At 40.4% G+C, this 18,463-nt stretch overlaps 1 protein-coding gene across 1 annotated transcript in view; it reads right to left on the bottom strand.

The window, feature by feature from the left end:
* The window catches only part of TKTL1 (transketolase like 1), a 29,507-nt gene extending 22,401 nt beyond the window's left edge, over window positions 1-7,106 (bottom strand). The window contains exons 1-3 of the mRNA XM_072625936.1: window positions 6,670-7,106; window positions 2,207-2,324; window positions 1,042-1,155 (exon numbers count right to left, since the gene is read on the bottom strand). Coding sequence (XP_072482037.1) covers window positions 1,042-1,155; window positions 2,207-2,324; window positions 6,670-6,776 — 339 coding nt within the window. The 5' untranslated portion in view covers window positions 6,777-7,106. The remainder of the gene's footprint in view (window positions 1-1,041; window positions 1,156-2,206; window positions 2,325-6,669) is intronic.
* Between the last annotated feature and the right edge of the window lie 11,357 nt (window positions 7,107-18,463).

Raw genomic sequence — 18,463 nt, 5'->3', positions numbered from 1 at the left:
TCTCTTTGCCTGCCCCTCACCCCACCACCTACAAAAAGAAAAAATCCTAAGCCCAGACAGAATGCCCTTGTAAATGTCAAGAAATAACTCCAAATTTATCTAAATTATAGATAGGATGTCTTTTTTTCTCTATTTTTACAAATTCCTATTAAACAAAAATGATGCTAAAAATCAATATATCCTTTCATCTCTCCAATCTTGGTCACGCTGTATTTCAAGTTAAGTAATTCCATATCTAATTTCCTAGTCAGCCCCTGGTGGTTGTAAAGAAGGTATTTTGTATACCTTGAAATATTCTGTTAAAATGTGGGTTGTCATTGCCCCCCCTTTTCTTGTTATCACCCCTGCTTCTAATTTTAGGCTAAATGTTAAAATTGTATGCACAGCATCTCAAACTCTTGGGAAAAGAGATGCTATCCAGTTAACAAATTCTATGCTTTAGGCTAATGCTAATCCCATGTAAATATTAAAATATGTAAATGATTATATGAATAAGAAACTATGCCAGGGCGGTAATATAACACTTCCAAGGCTAAATTAATGATTTCTAAAACATTATTTTAGGCTTCAGAGTAAAGAAGACCCAGGTTTAAGCCCTGTCTTCCACATACAATAGAGGTATGACCATAAGCAAGTCACAACATCTCAGAGCCTCAGGCCACTTTTTAAAAGTGTAAGTTACAGAGAAAAAATGTAATGGAGAGGAAAATTTCCTTTTCATAGGACAAAAAATAGAATGAAAACAAAAACACAAAGTACAAAAGCATGCCACACCCTGGCTTGTCTCCTTTTTTATTTGTTTGCTTTGATATTTTGTAAGCAAATGGCAAGAATGAAATTATTTTCTCCTGCATCCCCTCCATCTTCTCATCTCCCTGCTACCAATATCACTGCCTGAGTTTCTTGCTTCTCTTCTTCCCTCCAATCCACAATCATTATAAGAATTTACTTACATTTAAGTCATCAGCAAAAACAAGATACCCCATACCCCACTATGAGTGTCAGATCAAAGCAGCAGAGACTTTACAAAGGAGAACTTACAGGAGTAGGATGACCCTCTAGGTCGCAGTCAATCTTCCTCAAATTCAAAAGGTCAGCTTGGTTAACATCACCAGCCTCAGCCCAGGCAGCATACAGGATAGGAGCAGCATGACCCTTGGAAGTAGAACTCAAGATTGTAAGAAAAGCAATTCAAAGCTTCTGGTGCCGTTTGAATTCCAGAAGTAATAAAGTTCACTCATGTCCAAATTGAAGATTCTGCAAAAGTGCTCTGGTCAACAAAGATTTTAATTTAAGAAAATCTCACAGGGATTACACTCACAATATCCTTGTAGGATAGGTAAGGACTAGATAGCATTGCATAAATTTCTCACTCCCCACCTGCAAACTAAAATTGTGGGGTCTTGGAAAGAGTGTTGGATTTCAAGTCAGAAAACCTGGGTCTGAATGCTGTAGTACACCTATGTAACTTTAGACAAGTCATTTAATTCCAGGTTCTTCCTCTGTAAATGAGGGACTAGATGACTTTAGACAACCCTTTCAGCTTTAAATATATGATGCAAAAATTAATATTTTCCATCTCTCCAATCTTAGGCACATTGTATTCCAAGTTAAGTAATTCCATATCTAATTTCCTAGTCAGCCCCTGGAAATCAAATGGGAAATAACAAGAGTAGGGAGAAATAGCATATATAAGTATATACATATACAAATAAATTCTAAGTAAGGGCGGGGATGAGGGGGGAAAACACTAGTAGCAGGTATTACATTACAACTGCATTCAATACATCACCTCAATGAATCTTGGTTTTTTCACCTGTAAAATAAGGTGGCTAAAATACATACTCTCGAAGGTCCTTTTAAAAGAATCTTGAGAATTGGTCTTATCAGTAACCAACATTTCCCTCCCATCCAGCCCTCTACCCCCACAATGTTGAAGAAGCAAGGGGACCTTGGGTCATATTCAGCTAGGTTCCCATGTCTGAGTATGTCTCATTTGAGTCAAGAGAATCAAAGTAGGAACAGTCAAATTGAACAGACTGCTGTAAAACAGTACCTGATAGTTAAAAGTTTCAGGTTTAGAGAGCGCTTATTAAAATCAACATAAAAGGGTAAGGTAGCTAATAAGCCATCTTTTTTGCAGCACTTCATCTATCTTCAAAGGACCCTCATTAACAGCAATGTCCAGGAACCCTGACCCTCTTACCTTTGACAGAATAAATCGGTCATTGCTTGGATTTCCTGGTTCTGTTGGTTTGTATTTCATTGTGTTGAAGAACAACACAGACATGATTTCGGCTGCACTGCAGCAAGATGTGGGGTGACTGAAAAAAAAACAATATTTTCCATTTTTATACAACACTAAACCACTCATGACCAGTGATAAAACTGATGGATCAGCCTTACAGCACAAGGTTAAAGAGCAATGATATTTCTCTAACTTTCTTAACAAATCAAATGTACTTTTAATTGCTTTGTACTTGGAGAGCTTCTAAGAACAGTGTCTAATAAGATACAGACAAAATGTATGAAAAAAAGAGCAAAACCACCACCTTCTTAAAAATATTCAGAAGGAAAGAACCGATGCTGAGAACAAAATTTTATGTCTATTCACTGACTATAAAATGCATCATTCTTATGAAAACATCACTTTGGAAGGATAAGAAGGGAAAGGAAAAGAGAGTTCATACATTAGCATTATGAGAGTTGCTGTTTGTAGTATTTTAAATTTCAAAAGTCACTTGATTGACAGTGGAACACTACTTCATGTTTAGATAAATATTTATAAAACAAATAACCACACCAAGTACTAAGTACCCTAAGGGTCTTTAAAACTGGACCATCGGTTTGGTAGGGAATTTCAGCCTGTCATCAGGTATAGCATGTTCAGAGAGAAAGTTCTCCTACATTAGAGAATCAAGAATATCAAGGTTGCTTCTCAAATTTTTAGATGAGACAGAGATAGAAGAATAGCTAACGTGTTGGATGACAGAGATGCTAAAACGTCCTGACAAGCTAGAATGGGCTTGAATATACTGAGACCAAATTTGTGCTACTGGAGACAGATTGCTGGGACAGATAGAGTGCTAGTCTAAGACCAAGGTTCTAATCTCAACTCTTGCATTACTACTAATGTAATTTTTACATTAAACAATAACACTAATTACATTACCATATCATGGAAATATATTACATTGCTACTAATAATAAAAATAATAGCATTTATATAGCACTTTCTGGTTTACAAAGTGCTTTACATATTATATTGTTTCATCCTCACAACCCTAAAAGGCTCCACTAGGCATTCAAAGACCTTCATAACCTGCTCAGTTCTCTTCTACCTTGCCAGTCTTCTTACACCTTATTCCCCAACATGTACTCTCCAAACACTGGCTTCCTAGCTGTTCCAGGAACAAAACACTTCATCTCTCAGCTCCCGACACTCTCTTTAGGTGTCCCCCACGTGTGGTACATTCTACCTCCTCTGCTCTGAAGGCAGGACCAGTATTCTGCCTCTTTTTGTATCTCCAGTACCTGGCACACAGTAGGTGTTTAATACATGTTGACTCATTGATTGATCCTGTTGCTCTATACTTTCATCTTTTCTCTTCTCTATCTTTTAAATGTTTCATCAATCCCATTTTTTTGGCATCACTTTTATTAAGCCCTCCTCTTTCCCAAACCTCCCTCCATTTAAAAAAAAAATAAAAAACTCTTGTAATAATTAAGCAAAATATATCCACACTGTGTCCATATCCAACAATGTATGTCTTTCTGTACCTTTCAATCATGTCTCTGTAAGAAGGTGAGTAACATACATCAATCCTAAGTAGAGACACAATTGTTTACTGCACTGAACAGAGTTCTTAAGACTTTCAGTCATTTTTCTTTACAGTGTTGCTGTCCTTGTATAAACTGTTCTCCTGGTCCTGCTCACTTCACTCTGCATCAGTTTGTACTACTCAGGATTCTCTAAAATTTTTGTCATTTCTTACAGAGTAATAATATTATATTACATTTATTCACCACGATTTGTTCAATGATGGACATTTCCTCAGATTTGAGTTCTTTGCTTTGCTTTTTTCCCCTCTCCTTTAAACTCCTCTTTGGGATTAGGAAATTTGTTTTGCTAATGACAGTTCCCATCCTGACATTTTTCTCCCTCCTAACCCCACTCCTCCATCCCTGCTTGTTTCCCTGTTGAGTCTGATGTATTTCTACATCAAACTCTGTGTGTGTGTGTGCCCCTGTGTACAATGCTTCTTTGTCCATTTCAGATAAGAGTGTAAAGTTCATCTGATGCCCATTTCCCCCACCCTCTCCTCTGTGTACAAAGTACTTTGTGGTACTCTTCTTCTTCATTTATAAGAAACTGCAAGTTCCATTCCCTTCTTCCTTTCTATATCACAGTCTTCTTCCTTTTACCCTCCCTCCTCTTTCCCCTCTTTGAGCTCTCAGAACCAATTCAACATACCTGCCTGCACCCCCACCCTATGGGATCCTCTGTTTTTGTTATTCAACTCCCTCAATATCCCTTGAAAATATTAAGGTTCTGAAGGAACCCTTTCTTCCCCTTTTAGCATGTTAGCAGTGAATTATCCTACAGCCCCATGTAATTGCTCCACTAAATTTCCTTTTCTAGGTTTCTCTGGATACTTGTGTATGCATTTCAAAGCTCCTACTCAGCTCCAGTCTCTTTATCAGAAATGTTTCAGTCTCCTGTACCATTAAAAATCCTTTTTTCCCATAGGACTATACTTAGCTTTGCCTAGTAAATTATCCTTGGTTGTAAGCCTCTATCTTTTGACCTTTGGAATACAGTGTATTCCACGTTTTCATCTGGTATATAGTAGAAACTATTAGGTTTTCTTGTGCTTCTGACTATTACTTCTTGATACTTGAACAGCTTATTTCTAGATACCTGCAGTATTTTTTCTTTGATGTGAGAGCTCAGGATTTGGCCTGTGACATTAATGTGGGACATTTCCTTCTGGGGTTTCTTTAAGGAAGTGATTGGTGGAATCTTTCTATCTTTACTTTGCCCTCTGATTCTGATAGATCTGGACAGTTTTTGTTAATGATTTCTTAAAATATAGTTTCCAGGCTTTTTTTTAGACAACTAGGTACCAATAAATAGAGTGGTAGGCTAAAGTCAGATATTTACTAGCTCTGTGACCCTAGGCAAGTCACTTAATCTGTCTGCCTTAGTTTCTTCATCTGTAAAATAAGGATAGTGGTAGCATCTACCTCCCAGGGTTGGTGTGAGGATCAAATGAGACAATAATTGGAAAGCAGTTAGCACAGTGCCTGGCACATGCTATATTATTCACTGTTATTATTTGTTTTTTAAGTGATGGTTTTCGGGGAATCCAATGATTCTTCAATTCTCTCTCATTTACCTGTTTTCCAGATCAGTTTTTTTTGGGGGGGGTTGTATATATCAAATCTCTGAGGTGGTGTACCAGGGGAGCTCTATGCACTTGCTGCCTTCTGAAAGGGCCTTGCAGGCTATGGATGTATATATGTGTCTACCCTTTCTCTGGTCATCCTGGGAATCTCCCTCTGCAGTGGAGGTGGTCTTGCTGTGAACTATTTTCTGTGGGCTAATGGCTGACTGTACGGTTCTGGGTTAGAAACTCCTTGTAATTTCTCGCTAGATTTTTTAATCACTACTCAATCTGGTGTAAATGTCCAGTACTTAGCATAGTGTGTCTAAAACAGACTAAGCGTTTAATAAATGCTTGTTGACAAACTGATTTCAGATGTTTGTTGCAGTAGGTAGGTGAAAGGGAGGTGAGAGCATTCTGCCTTTTTTGTATTTCGGCAGCCATCTTAGACAGCAGTCCCCAAAGACGAAATCTTTATCAGGGAAATCAAAAAAAAAATCAATCAAACGTAAGCCAAGATATGTCTTTATCTTAGGCAAGTAGTAGGAATCTCGATAAAAATCCCAAATGAGGGTGATTTAAATTCTTTCCAGATATCTGAGAAAACAGGCTTTCCTTGCCTCCCCCCCCCAAAAAAAAACATTTGAACTGAAACCTGCACCCCTATCTCGGAAGTGAATGAAATGATGTGATTAGAAAAAAATCAAATATAAAACATTCAAAACAAGAAAAGAAATGAAATGAGTGAAATTAACTGTGGCTACTTGATCCTTTCAATTCCTTCCTCCTTGGAAAGCTACCCAGTCTGCTTCCTCCTCCTCCCCAGGAGGCTTCAGTTGGGAGGATGCTAAAACAAGTCACATCCAATATAGCCGCCCTGAAGTGGGTTTTTCATGGGCCAAAACGTGCTCGCAGCGGGGTTTGTGGGGAGATAAAAAACATTTCCCACCTCTGTTTCCACAGGGCGATGACTTAAAGGGGCGGTGGCCGATATGGCACACCCCACCCCCACTCCCATCATCTGCCACCATCCATCGCATCCAACAGAACAATAAAACATCCAATAAAACCAAAACGTGGGGATGGAGATGGGGAGACGCCCAGCTCAAATACAAAGCCCGAGAGCGCCTAACCTTCCGCTCCTTCCGAAACTAGCTTACCCGAATTTATCAAATCTACCTAAAATGGGGGAGAGGAGAGGGTAATGGTAAGGGGAAGGGCGACGGTAAACCATATTATCCCCTGCAAAACCTTCCCACGGAAGAAAGAATATGAACATTACCCTGAATTGGAGGCACACGTAGCCTGGATGGAGTGGATCCTCAGGCGATTAGCCATGTCCCGGAGGGCCTGGAGGGTCTCCTCCTGGGGCTGGGGATAGCTAGCCATGATGCCGCCTGCTCGTAGAACAGAAGGAGCCAAATTACCCCAGTTCTGTTCTCCGCGTTTTTTCTTCACGCCTCCCAGGCTCCGCCTCCTCGAGGAAATGATCTCACCACAGCCGGGAGGTGGTGGAGAAAGAAACCCTGCAGGGTTCAGGACCAGCCTGAGTTCCCTTCCGCATCTCACCCGAGGAATCGCTTACTAGAAATGCTACCTAAAGCGACCGTGGAGCCAACGACGAGTTTCACAGCAGAATCGGCCCTTGGGCTGGCTTTCTGGACCTACACAGAGAGAAATCGCAGCCCCTCCGCGGAGCTGCGGGCATGGAAATGGCAGAGGCGAAAAATTGAACTCATCGCCCCTCAACACCCAAACCACCGCGTCGTTTGCTTTCAGAACACAAATGGAAGTGTTCCTAATTCAAATTCAGTTGCAAAGTACACTTTGTGTGATATGGAAATGTGTGCCATTTATGAAATACCTCCTTTAAAGTCTTCAGAAGGAAAGCACTGTATTGTTATTTTTATATCTAGCTGTGGGATTATGGGCAAGTCACTTAAGTTAAGGAAATGTTCTCCCTCATCCACACTCCCAGGAGTTCTATTTGAAATTTTTACGTTAGGTGAAGCATAGAGAGCAATGGAGAATAGCTGGGGTAAAAAGATAAAGAAAGGATAAATAGTGCAGGTCAGTTTTACAATTCACCTACTGTGCGTAGACGACTAGACTTAGGCTTCTGGAAGAAAGAAAAGTTTGACTTTTGTGAAGTTTACAGTCTACTAGGGCTATATGTAGTTAGGGGTGTATGACATGGACATATCTATAATCCAAAATAACACATTTCTAACTACACTAGAAAAGTCAAAAGACGATAAGAAAAAGGCCATTACAGACTTGGAGGAGACGGAAAAATCAGGGAAGGCTTCTTAAAGGAGGCAAAATTTGATTTGGATCATAAAGGGCATAGAAATGCAACAGGTGAAGACTGGGGAGGGGGACAGTCAATCTACTAGCCCTCACTGTGACAAAACAATCCCTAATTAACTCCCTGGCCCACTCAACACAGCAGCTTTTCCAAACTTTTTCGTCCTTCCTCAAACGGTCCCATTCCTCGCCCTGTGAACACCTTCTCAGCTGAGAACCTGGCCTCATATTTTACTGAAAAAAATAGCTCCCTCTTCTCTGCTCCTCCTCATTTCACATAACCTAGATGCCTTCTCCCCTCTTTCATCCTTCTCAGATGATGTGGCCCTTGTCCTTACCAAGATAAATTCCTCTACATGCACAAGTAATCCCATTTCATCCCATCTTGAGTGCAGTCCCAGCAGATTGCACCTTCTATCATCTGCATTCTCTCATTTATCTTCAATCTCTCCTTGTCTACTGGCTACCTCCTACTTAGCTACAGACATGTCCATGTCTCCCCTATCTTCAGAAAAACTTCAGCTGATCCATCCACCCTTTTCATGGTTACACTCTTGGAGAAGACTGTCTACAATCACTTCCTCTACTTCCTTTCCCTTCACTCTCTTTTAAACTCTCTAAAGTCTGGCTTCCAACCTCATCATTCAACTGAAACTGTTCTCTCCAGTGTTATTAGTGATCACCTAATTGCCAAATCCAGTGGGCTTTTCTCAGTCTTTATTCTCCTTGATCTCTCTGCAGCCTTTAATATTATCAGTCACCCTCTTTTTCCATGTTTTCATGACACTAGTCTCTCCTGGTTCTCCTACTACCTGACTACTCCTTCTCAGTCTCCTTTGCAGGATCTTTGTCTACTCTCTACTATCCACTTCTGTTGAGTCCCTTGGATAAACAGGTTTCCTTGCTACTGCTATTCATGATGGTCTTTTGTATGACTATTATTTGTTGGGAAGAGGGTTAACCTAAAGGTGGGTATCATCTTGGGTCCTCTTCTTTGTCTCTACTATTTCATTTAGTGATCTCATCAGCTCTCACAGAGTCAGTTATCTCTATGCTGATCATTCTCAGATCTACGCATCTAGCCCTAACCTCTCTCCTAACCTCCACACATGTATCTGCAGCTACCTCTTAAACATTTCAAACTGGATATTTCCTAGACATCTTAAATTCAATATGTCTGTAACAGCAAGCACCCTAACACACCCAGGATAGCCTGCTAGCACAGGTTCTTTGATCTGCTTTATAAAGGAAAGATAGCATGAGTAAGGTGAAATTGTATTTAATAGAAATATATGTGTAGAACTTATATAAGACTGAATGCCATCTTGGGAAGGGAGTGGAGAGGGTGGGAAGGACAGGGAGGGAGGGGAAAAATCTAAGATATATGGAAGTGATTGTAGAAAAGTGAAAACAAATAAAATAATTTAAAATTTAAAAAATTAAATAAATAAATAAAATTTTTAAATGAAGGAAAGAGCTTCAAAGGAGTTAACAATCCTTCTTTAATTAAATATATATGTCATTCACTAGTTCAGGGGAAAGGTCAACACTCTGAATTTGGAGAAAATACAAGAAGAGAAATTAGCACAGAAATCAACAGATAGGACTCCAACTGACAAAGTAGTACAGCCACCTACATATACCACCGGATGGGGGAGCACCAACAACATCTGAGTAGTGGGGGGAAAAGCGGGAGAGCTCTTAACAAATGGCTACTCAGGGTCCCATCCAGGGAATCAAAAGGTCCTCCTCGTAAGTGAAACCCCCAAAGTAAAATACTAGCCTCACAGTATATATAGTTTTCACCCAATAGGCTCAGAGCCAAAAGGTATTACAACTCACATGACTCATCACAACTCATCACAGCTATGAACTACTGGGGTTCAAAGGAGATCGAACCTTTAGATGTTTTCAATGAGCCTGGGAAACTGAACTCCAAAAAGAAAACAACAAAAATCCCACTTTGCTTGCTCTTGCAATGTCCAAAATTGAAGTCATTATCTTTCCCCATAAATCCTCCCTTCTTCCTCATTTTCCTATTATTCTCCAGGGTATCATCATCTTCTCAGGTACCCAGACTTACAACTTAGGTGTCATCTTCAACTCCTCACTGTCTCTCACCATATACCCCCAGACACACCCATACATATTCAATCTGCTGCCAGGTCCTGTCAACCTTACCTTCATAATATATCTCTCATATGCTTCCTTTCCTTCTCTAACACCTCTTGCCCCCACCCCGGTGCAGGCCCTCATCACCCCATGCCTGAACTATTGCAATAGCCCACTGGTTGGTCTCCCTGTCCCTCAAGTCTTTCCTTACCCCAATTCGTCTTGCATTCAACTGTCAATCTTCCTAAAATACAGATCTGACCATGTCACCAATGCCTCCCTCCCTCCCTTGACCTACCTAGCCCCCTCCAATTCAACAAACCCTATAAGTTCCTTATTACTTCCAGGACTAAATATAAAAGCTTTTGCTTGACATTCAAAAGCCTTCACAACCTGGCCCTCTCTTTCACCTTCTTTCCCCTCCCCTCCTCCCCCCCTACATATATATATCTGTGATTCAGTGACACTGGCCTCTTTGCTATGCCTTAAACAAGATATTCCTTCTCCTCACTCTGGGAATTCTCCATGGCTGTCCCCCTGGACATGTCCCCCATGCCTGAAAGGCTCTACCTCCTAATCTCCACGTAGCTGGCTTCCCTCAAGTCCCAGCTAAAAAATCCTATCTTCTGCAGAAAACCTTTCCTGATCTCCCTTACTGCTAGTGCCTTCCTTTATAGTCTTGTTGGATATCTGGCCACTGCATCCAGATGGCTCTGGAGGAGAAAGTGAGGCTGGTAACTTTGCACAGTCCTCCCTCACTCAAATTCAATTCAATCACAAGTCATGCCATCATCTCCTTGATGCCACCTTAGAGAACAAAGGTCAAACCACACAACAGCCTTTCTTCTATTCATTAGCTCCAATTTATCCCATCTATATCTTGTTTGTACATAGTTGTTTGCATGTTGTCTCCCCCACCAGACTGTGAGTGCCTTGAGGACAGGGATGTTTCACCTTTCTTTGTATCTTCAATGCTTAACAAAGTGTCTGCCACAATGTTGTTGGGGTTCAGTAGTGTCCAACTCTAAATGACCCCATGGACTTTGTCCATGGGATTTTCTTGGCAAAGATATTGGAGTGATTTTCCATTGCCTCCTCCAGCGTGTCCCCATTTTTTTTTACAGGAGAACAAATGGGGTTAAGTGACTTTCCCAGGGTCACACAGCTACTAAGTATCTGAGGCCAGATTTCAACTTAGATCTTCTTGACCCTAGACCCATGTCTTTATCTACTGTACCACCCAGCTGCCCCACCTGGCACATAGTAGGCCTTTAAGAAATTATTATTGACAGACTCAATTATTCACTCTGCCTCTCTAATGGTTCTCTCCCTGCTGCCTTCAAACATGCCCAGGTCTTCTTCCCTGTCCTTAAAACACTTCATTACCCTTCCTACTCAAGCTTTTATCCTATGTCTCTCTTTCCTTTGTCAGCCCACCTCCTAGAGAAAGCTATCTACAACTCACTGCCCCTACTTCTTTTCCTCTCATTCCTCAGCTCTTTGCAATCCAGTTTTTGACCTCACTCAACTGAAACTGCTCTCTCTACAGATTAAGAAATTAGCTGCTTTCTTAATTGCCAAATCTGAAGTTCTTTTCTTTGTCATCTTTCTTGACTTTTTGAAAAGTCCAGAACAACCTAGCTCCAACCAATTTTTCCAACTTCTTTATATGTTACGGCCTTCACACTCAACTCTCACCTGTGGCACCAAAAAGCTGTAGCATGGGGGGCGGAGCCAAGATGGTGGAGTAGAAGAATGCACCTCTAGAAGCTCTCCTTCCACACCCCATAACATACCTGTAAAAAATGACTCTAAACAAATTCTAGAGCAGCAGAAGCCACAAAATGACAGAGTGAAAGAGATTTCCAGCCCAAGGCAGCCTGGAAGGCCAACAGGAAAGGTCTATCACACCAGGCACGGAGCACAACCCAGCCCAGCCTTGGCCATGCCATGGAAGGGACAGGACTGGAGCAGGTTTCAAGGTGCCACCAGCAGCAGCTGCGATTTCCAGATTCTTCAACCCACAAACGCCAAAGGCAGCTTCAAAGGTCAGAGAGAAAGCTCTTTCATCTGCTTGAGAAGTGGTGGTCTAGCCCTGGCCTCAGATGGCAGCAGTTTCCATTGTTGGAACCCTGACCTAAAGATCCTGGGAGAATTGAGCTGCTAATATGGATCTCAGCCCTGAGTGGCAGCCCTGGGGTGAGGAGGAGCACTGACTGATGTGGTGGAGCTGGTGGAGGCTCTGGAGAAGGAATTCTACTGGCAGATCCTGGGCAGAAAATAGTTCTTGTAGTTTCTCCCAGACCAGAGTGAAGGTCAGGAGGGGAGTAAACTCCTCTCCCTTGATTATGTCACCTTGGAGGAACTGATAATTTACAGGTCCCCAGAGTATACCCTCCTCTTGACAAAGAATTCAAAAGTCAAGTAACTGACTGGGGAAATGCCCAAAAAAAGGGAAAAAGAACAAGACAATAGAAGGTTACTTTGTGAACATGTATTTTCTTCCATCCTTTCCAATGAGAAAGAACAATGCATACCACCAGAGGAAGACCCAAAAGTCAATGCTTCTGCATCCAAAACCTCCCAAATAGATATGCAGTGGTCTCAGGCTATGGAAGAGCTCAAAAAGGATTTTGAAAATCAAGTAAGAGAGGTGGAGGAAAAATTTGGAAGAGAAATGAGAGTGATCCAAGAAAATTATGAAAAGTGAGTCAACAGCTTGCTAAAAGGGAAGCAAAAATATGCTGAAGAAATCAACACCTTTAAAAATAGACTAACCTAAATGGCAAAAGAGGCCAAAAAACTCAATAAGGAGAATACTTTAAAAAGCAGAATTACCCAAATGTAAAAGGAGGTTCAAAAGCTCACTGAAGAAAATGCTTCTTTAAAAATTAGAATGGAACAGATGAAAGCTAATGACTTTATGAGAAACCAAGAAATTACAAAACAAAACCAAAAGAATGAAAAAATGGAAGATAATGTGAAATATTTCATTGGAAAAATAACTCATCTGGAAAATAGATCCAAGGGAGACAATTTAAAAACTATTGGACTACTTAGACATCATCTTTCATGAAATTATCATGGAAAACTGTCCTGATATTCTGAAACCAGAGGGTAAAATAAATATTGAAAGAATACACCAATCACCTCCTGATAGAGATCCAAAAAGAGAAACTCCTAGGAACATTGCAGCCAAATTCCAGAGTTTCCAGGTGAAGGAGAAAATATTGCAAGCAGCTAGAAAGAAACGATTTGGGTATTGTGGAAATACAAACAGGATAACACAGGATCTGGCAGCTTCTATTTAGATTAAAGGATTGAAGGGCTTGGAATATGATATTCCAGAAGTCAAAGGATCTAGGATTAAAACCAAGAATCACCTACCCAGCAAAACTGAGTATAATACTTCAAGGGAAAATGGTCATTCAATGAAATAGAGGACTTTCAAGCATTCTTGAAGAAAAGACCAGAGCTGAATACAAAATTTGACTTTCAAACACATGAATCAAGAGAAACATGAAAAGGTAAATAGGAAAGAGAAATCACAAGGGGCTTACTAAAGTTGAACTCTTTACATTCCTACATGGAAAGATCATATTTGTAACTCTTGAAACTTTTCTCAATATTGGGTAGTTGAAGGGATTATACACACACACACACAAAACCACACACGCACACACGTAAAAAGATTATATATAGATATATAGACAGAGGGCTTAGAGTGAGTTGAATAGGAAGGGATGATATCTAAAAAAATAAAATTAAAGGGTAAGAGAGGAATATAATGGGAGGAGAAAGAGAGAAATGGAATGGGGCAAATTATCTCTCATTAAAAGGCAAGAAAAAGCTTTTTCAATGCAGGGGAAAAGGGGAGGTGAAAAGGAAAAATTGAAGCTTACTCTCATCACATTTGGCTAAGGAGGGAATAACATGCACACTCAAAATTTGTATGAAACTCTATCTTACACTACAGGAAAGTAGGGGAGAAGGGGATAACTGGAATATGGGGGTTATGATAGAAGGGAGGGCAAATGAGGGAAAGTGTGTAATTAGAAGTAAACACTTTTGGGGAGAGATAAGGTCAAAACTGAGAATAGAATAAATAGGGGGGCAGGATAGGATGGAGGTAAATATAGTTAGTCTTTTACAACATGACTTTTATGGAAGTCTTTAGCAAAACTACACATATAAGCCTATATTGAATTGCTTGACTTCTCAGTGGGGATGGGTGGGGAGGGAGGAAGAGAGAGAAGTTGGAACTCAAAGTCTTAGGAACGAATGTTGAGAATTGTTTTTCCATGTAATTGGGAGGTGTAATAGAAGGGACAGTATATTGGGGGAAGGTGGTTTGAGGTGGGGGAGGGGAGAGATGGGGAAAATTTTTTTCAATTAATTAATTTATTTTAAGCTTTATTTCCACAAAATGTTGAGTTCCAAATTTTCTCCCCATCTCCCCCCTCCCTGCCCAAAACTCTGTGCATTCTGATTACCCCTTCCATCAATGTGCCCTCCTTTCTAACACTCCTCCCTTCCCTTATCTGCATTTTCTCTCTTGTCTTGTAGGGCAAGATAAATTTCTATACCCATTACCTATATTTCTTATTTCCCAGTTGTATGCAAAAACAATTCTCAACATTTGTTCCTAAAACTTTGAGTTCCAACTTCTTTTCCTTCCTCCCTCTCCACCCATCCCCACTGAGAAGGCAAACAATTCAACATAGGCTACATATGTGTAGTTTTCCAAATGACTTCCATAATAGTCATGGTGTGTAAGACTAGCTATATTTCCCTTTATCCTATCTTGCCCCCTATTTATTCTATTCCCTCTTTTGACCTTGTCCCTCCCCAAGAGTATTTACTTCTAATTGCTGCCTCCTCCTATTTGCCCTCCCTTCCATTATCCCCCCACCCTGCTTATCCCCTTCTCCCCTACTTTCCTGTAGTGTAAGATAGATTTTCATACCAAATTGAGTGTGTATGTTATTCCTTCCTTGAGCCAAATGTGATGAGAGTAAGCTTCATTTTTTCCCTCTCACCTCCCCCCTTTTCCCCTCCATTGAAAAAGCTTTTTCTTGCCTTTTTATGAGAGAGAATTTGCCCCATTCCAATTCTCCCTTCCACCTCCCAATATATTCCTCTTTCACCTCTTAATTTTATTTTTTTAGATATGATCCCTTCCTATTCAACTCACCCTGTGCTCTCTGTCTCTCTGTCTCTCTCTGTCTCTCTCTCTCTCCATATATGTGTGTGTGTGTGTGTGTGTGTGTGTGTGTGTGTGTGTGTATGATTAGTTTTCAGGAGAAGTAATCAAAGTTATCTATAGCTATATGAAAAATTACTCTAACTCACTATTGATTGGAGAGATGCAAATTAAAATAATTCTGAAGGTCTACCTCATATCTATTAGATTGGCTAACGGGGCAGAAAAAGTAAATGACAAATGTTGGAGGGGATGTGGAAAAAATGAGACATTAATGCACTGTTAGTGGAGTTGTGAGCTGATTCAACCATTCTGTAGAGCAATTTGGAACTATGCTCAGAGACTAATAAAACTATGCACACCCTTTGATCTAGCAATACCACTATTAGGTCTGTATCCCAAAAGAGATTTAAAAAAAAAACAAAAAGGAAAAGGACCTATATATACAAAAATAATTATAGCAGCTCATTTCTGGGAGCAAAGAATTAGAAATTGAGGAATTGCCCATCAATTGGGGAATGGATCAACAAGTTAACATGTGATTATGATGGAATACTATTATACCATAAGAAATGATGAGCACAATACTCTCAGAAAAACCTGGAAAGAATTGCATGAGCTGATGCAAAGTGAAATGTACTGTGTAAAAAATGACACCATTATTGTTAAATGATCAACTATGAATGACATCTATTCTCAGCACTACAATAATCCGAGACAACTCTGAAGGACTTATGATGAAATATGCTATCCATCCCCAGAGAAAGAATTGATGGTGTCTGAATACAGGTTGAAACATACTTTATAAAATTTCTTTATTTTTCTTAAGTTTTTTTTCTATGTTTTCTTTCACATGACTATTATGGTATGTTTTGCATAACTACACATGTATAACCTATATTAAATTGCTTGCCTTCTCAATGGGAGTGGGGTGGACAGGGAGGAAGGGAGAGAATTTGAAATCCAAAGTTTTAAAAATGAACATTAAAAATTGTTTTCACATGTAACTGGGGGGAAATTTTTAAAATAAATAAATAAACATTAAATATTTTTTAAATGAAGGACAAACAATAGCAACAACATTATTACCCTCCCTACACTCTGGGATCCAGCTAAACTAGTATTCTCTTTGTTCTTTATAAATGGCACTGCATCTCCCAAATCTGCAGCTTTGCAATTGCCAACCCCCATGCCTAGAAGGCATCTCCTCCTTACCTCTGCTTCACAGAATCTCTCTCTCTCTCTTCCTTCAAAATGAAACTAAAGCAACACCTTGTACATGAAGCTTTTCCTGAACCCCTCAATTGCTAGTGCCCTCACCCCTAGCTACTTTTTATCCAACTACCTTGTATTTATTTGTACTTCTTCTGTATATAAGATAATGTATCAGCTCATAGATGGCATAGGTAGTTATGATCTGAAGTTTGGTTCACCTTTGTGGGAGGTAGAAGAGCCATGGCCTTCACTGGCAGCAGACTAGTTGAAGGGAGGGGGGAGAAGTCATGATTCAGGACAAGTGTTTGGAGGACCTTTCTTATCTTCAATAAGGGTACTGGCCTAGAAGTGTATTTTTCCATTATTCCTCGAATATTTCTAGTCTAGGGGTACAGTGTTTAAAGGGATCAGAATAAAATCACTTCTCTTATCACTCTTAAGGTGGTTTAGCTTCCTTTCCACCAAATACTAGTTACATAAAAGACCATCATGAATAGTAATAACAAATTAAACCCATTTATTCAAGCAAAACAGGGAGTTGGAAAAGTTTGGTAAATTAGTGTACACAAAAGCAAATGAGCTCTTCAGCTGCAAGTTTTTTATATCAGCTCAGATTAGGAGAGAGAGAATCATCTCACCCAGGAGAAGTCTACTGTCAACAGTCTCTAAAATTGCAAACCCCAGAGGTCAAAAAACTTAATGAGATCAACTCCCATACATGTCTCTAGTTCCCAGTGCTCCTGTTTGCCCCCCCCCCCCATTTCCTCTCTCTGTCTCTCTGTCTCTCTCTGTCTTTGTCTCTCTGTCACTGTCTGTCTCTGTGTGTCTCTCTGTTTCTGTCCCGGACACACTTCCCTAGAGCTCATCTTTCCATAATGTATCTCTATGCTTCCAGACGTGAATTAAAACAAGACTGGCATGGAATGTTGAGAATATGCCTTTGCCTTGGCTCTCTTTCTCTTCCCTCTTCCTATGGCTTGCTCCCAGACTCTGCTCCTCTCTGAGGTGGTAATTCCCTCAGATTTTCTTGCCTGGCACTGCACATAAAGAATTCAGTTGTGCTCTTTGCCTGTGGCATGGTTAGAATGTCCATTCCTGGCAGCCAGCCCTGGCTCTGCACACTCTGACATGATTGAGGGGTGTGATTTTCAGACAACCAGATTGAATAAGGGTCTACTGAAAGCTTCCTTTGTATCTAGTCTTATGTTATCACCATCATTTGGCCCACAGACCTTTTTCCAGGTTGCCAATTTGGTCAGTGATGGAAACACTGGAAACAATGGAAACATTCTCCTCCGATCAGGAAAGCATGCATGGTAGGGATTTCATCCTAGCGTTATAGTTACAAAAGTAATTACAGTAACATTCACTCACAACAACCCTGTGAGACAGCAGTGCCAATCCTGTTGTCTCTATTGTGCACACGAGGAAACCAAGACCCACAGAGGAGATGAGAATTTCACACATTCACACAGTTTTGTTGGCATCAGAGACAACACTTAGACCCCTGGGCACAGCAAACATCCTCCAACAGTGTATGGAGGTGGATTCCTATCTCACCTCAGGCATGTCATAGCTGTACGGTCATGGGCCAGTTGTCTTACAAACCTTAAAACCCTATACAAATGTGAGTTGTTTTCATTACTGGGGACTAGCTTGGCTGTGATTCAGAATGTGTGAAAAGGAGTCCATGCATGTGCCTGAAACATCTAGGTTACAACCAGAATATGGAGGATCTGAAACCAAGCTTTTTGTATCACAAACATGTAAGTGTTTCCAAAAGGAGGTAGGTGAGGAGGAAAAATGTTCCCAGGTACTCTCCTGATGACAGTAGGTCGGTAACATGGTGACAACCTCATGGAGGAAGGAGCAAGACAAGCTGGGGATCATAGGAATGAACTCCCATGTCTCCCAAATTTTAGTGTCAACCAAGTGATTTTTTCCCATTTTATAAGTGAGGAACCTGAGGTACAAGGGGTGAAGTGACCTGCCCAGGTTCATTAATGTCCAAGTGGAATACAAACTCTGGTCTCTTGACTCCAAATTTGGCACTACATCACATTGCTCCTCTGCTGATCTCTCCTGTTTATCCAAGGTTTACAGGATATAAACAGAAGTATCAGATTGGAAGCAGCAATTCCTTTCTGTTGACTATCAAAGCATGGGAATAACAAAATAGATTTCTCTAGCATTATAAGGGTAGTAGAGTGCTTTACAGACATTGCCTCATTTGAGCTTC

This window comes from Notamacropus eugenii, chromosome X, assembly GCF_028372415.1.
Source record: "Notamacropus eugenii isolate mMacEug1 chromosome X, mMacEug1.pri_v2, whole genome shotgun sequence".
Taxonomy (NCBI): Eukaryota; Metazoa; Chordata; class Mammalia; order Diprotodontia; family Macropodidae; genus Notamacropus; species Notamacropus eugenii.
This window is presented reverse-complemented; position numbering and strand designations above follow the sequence as displayed.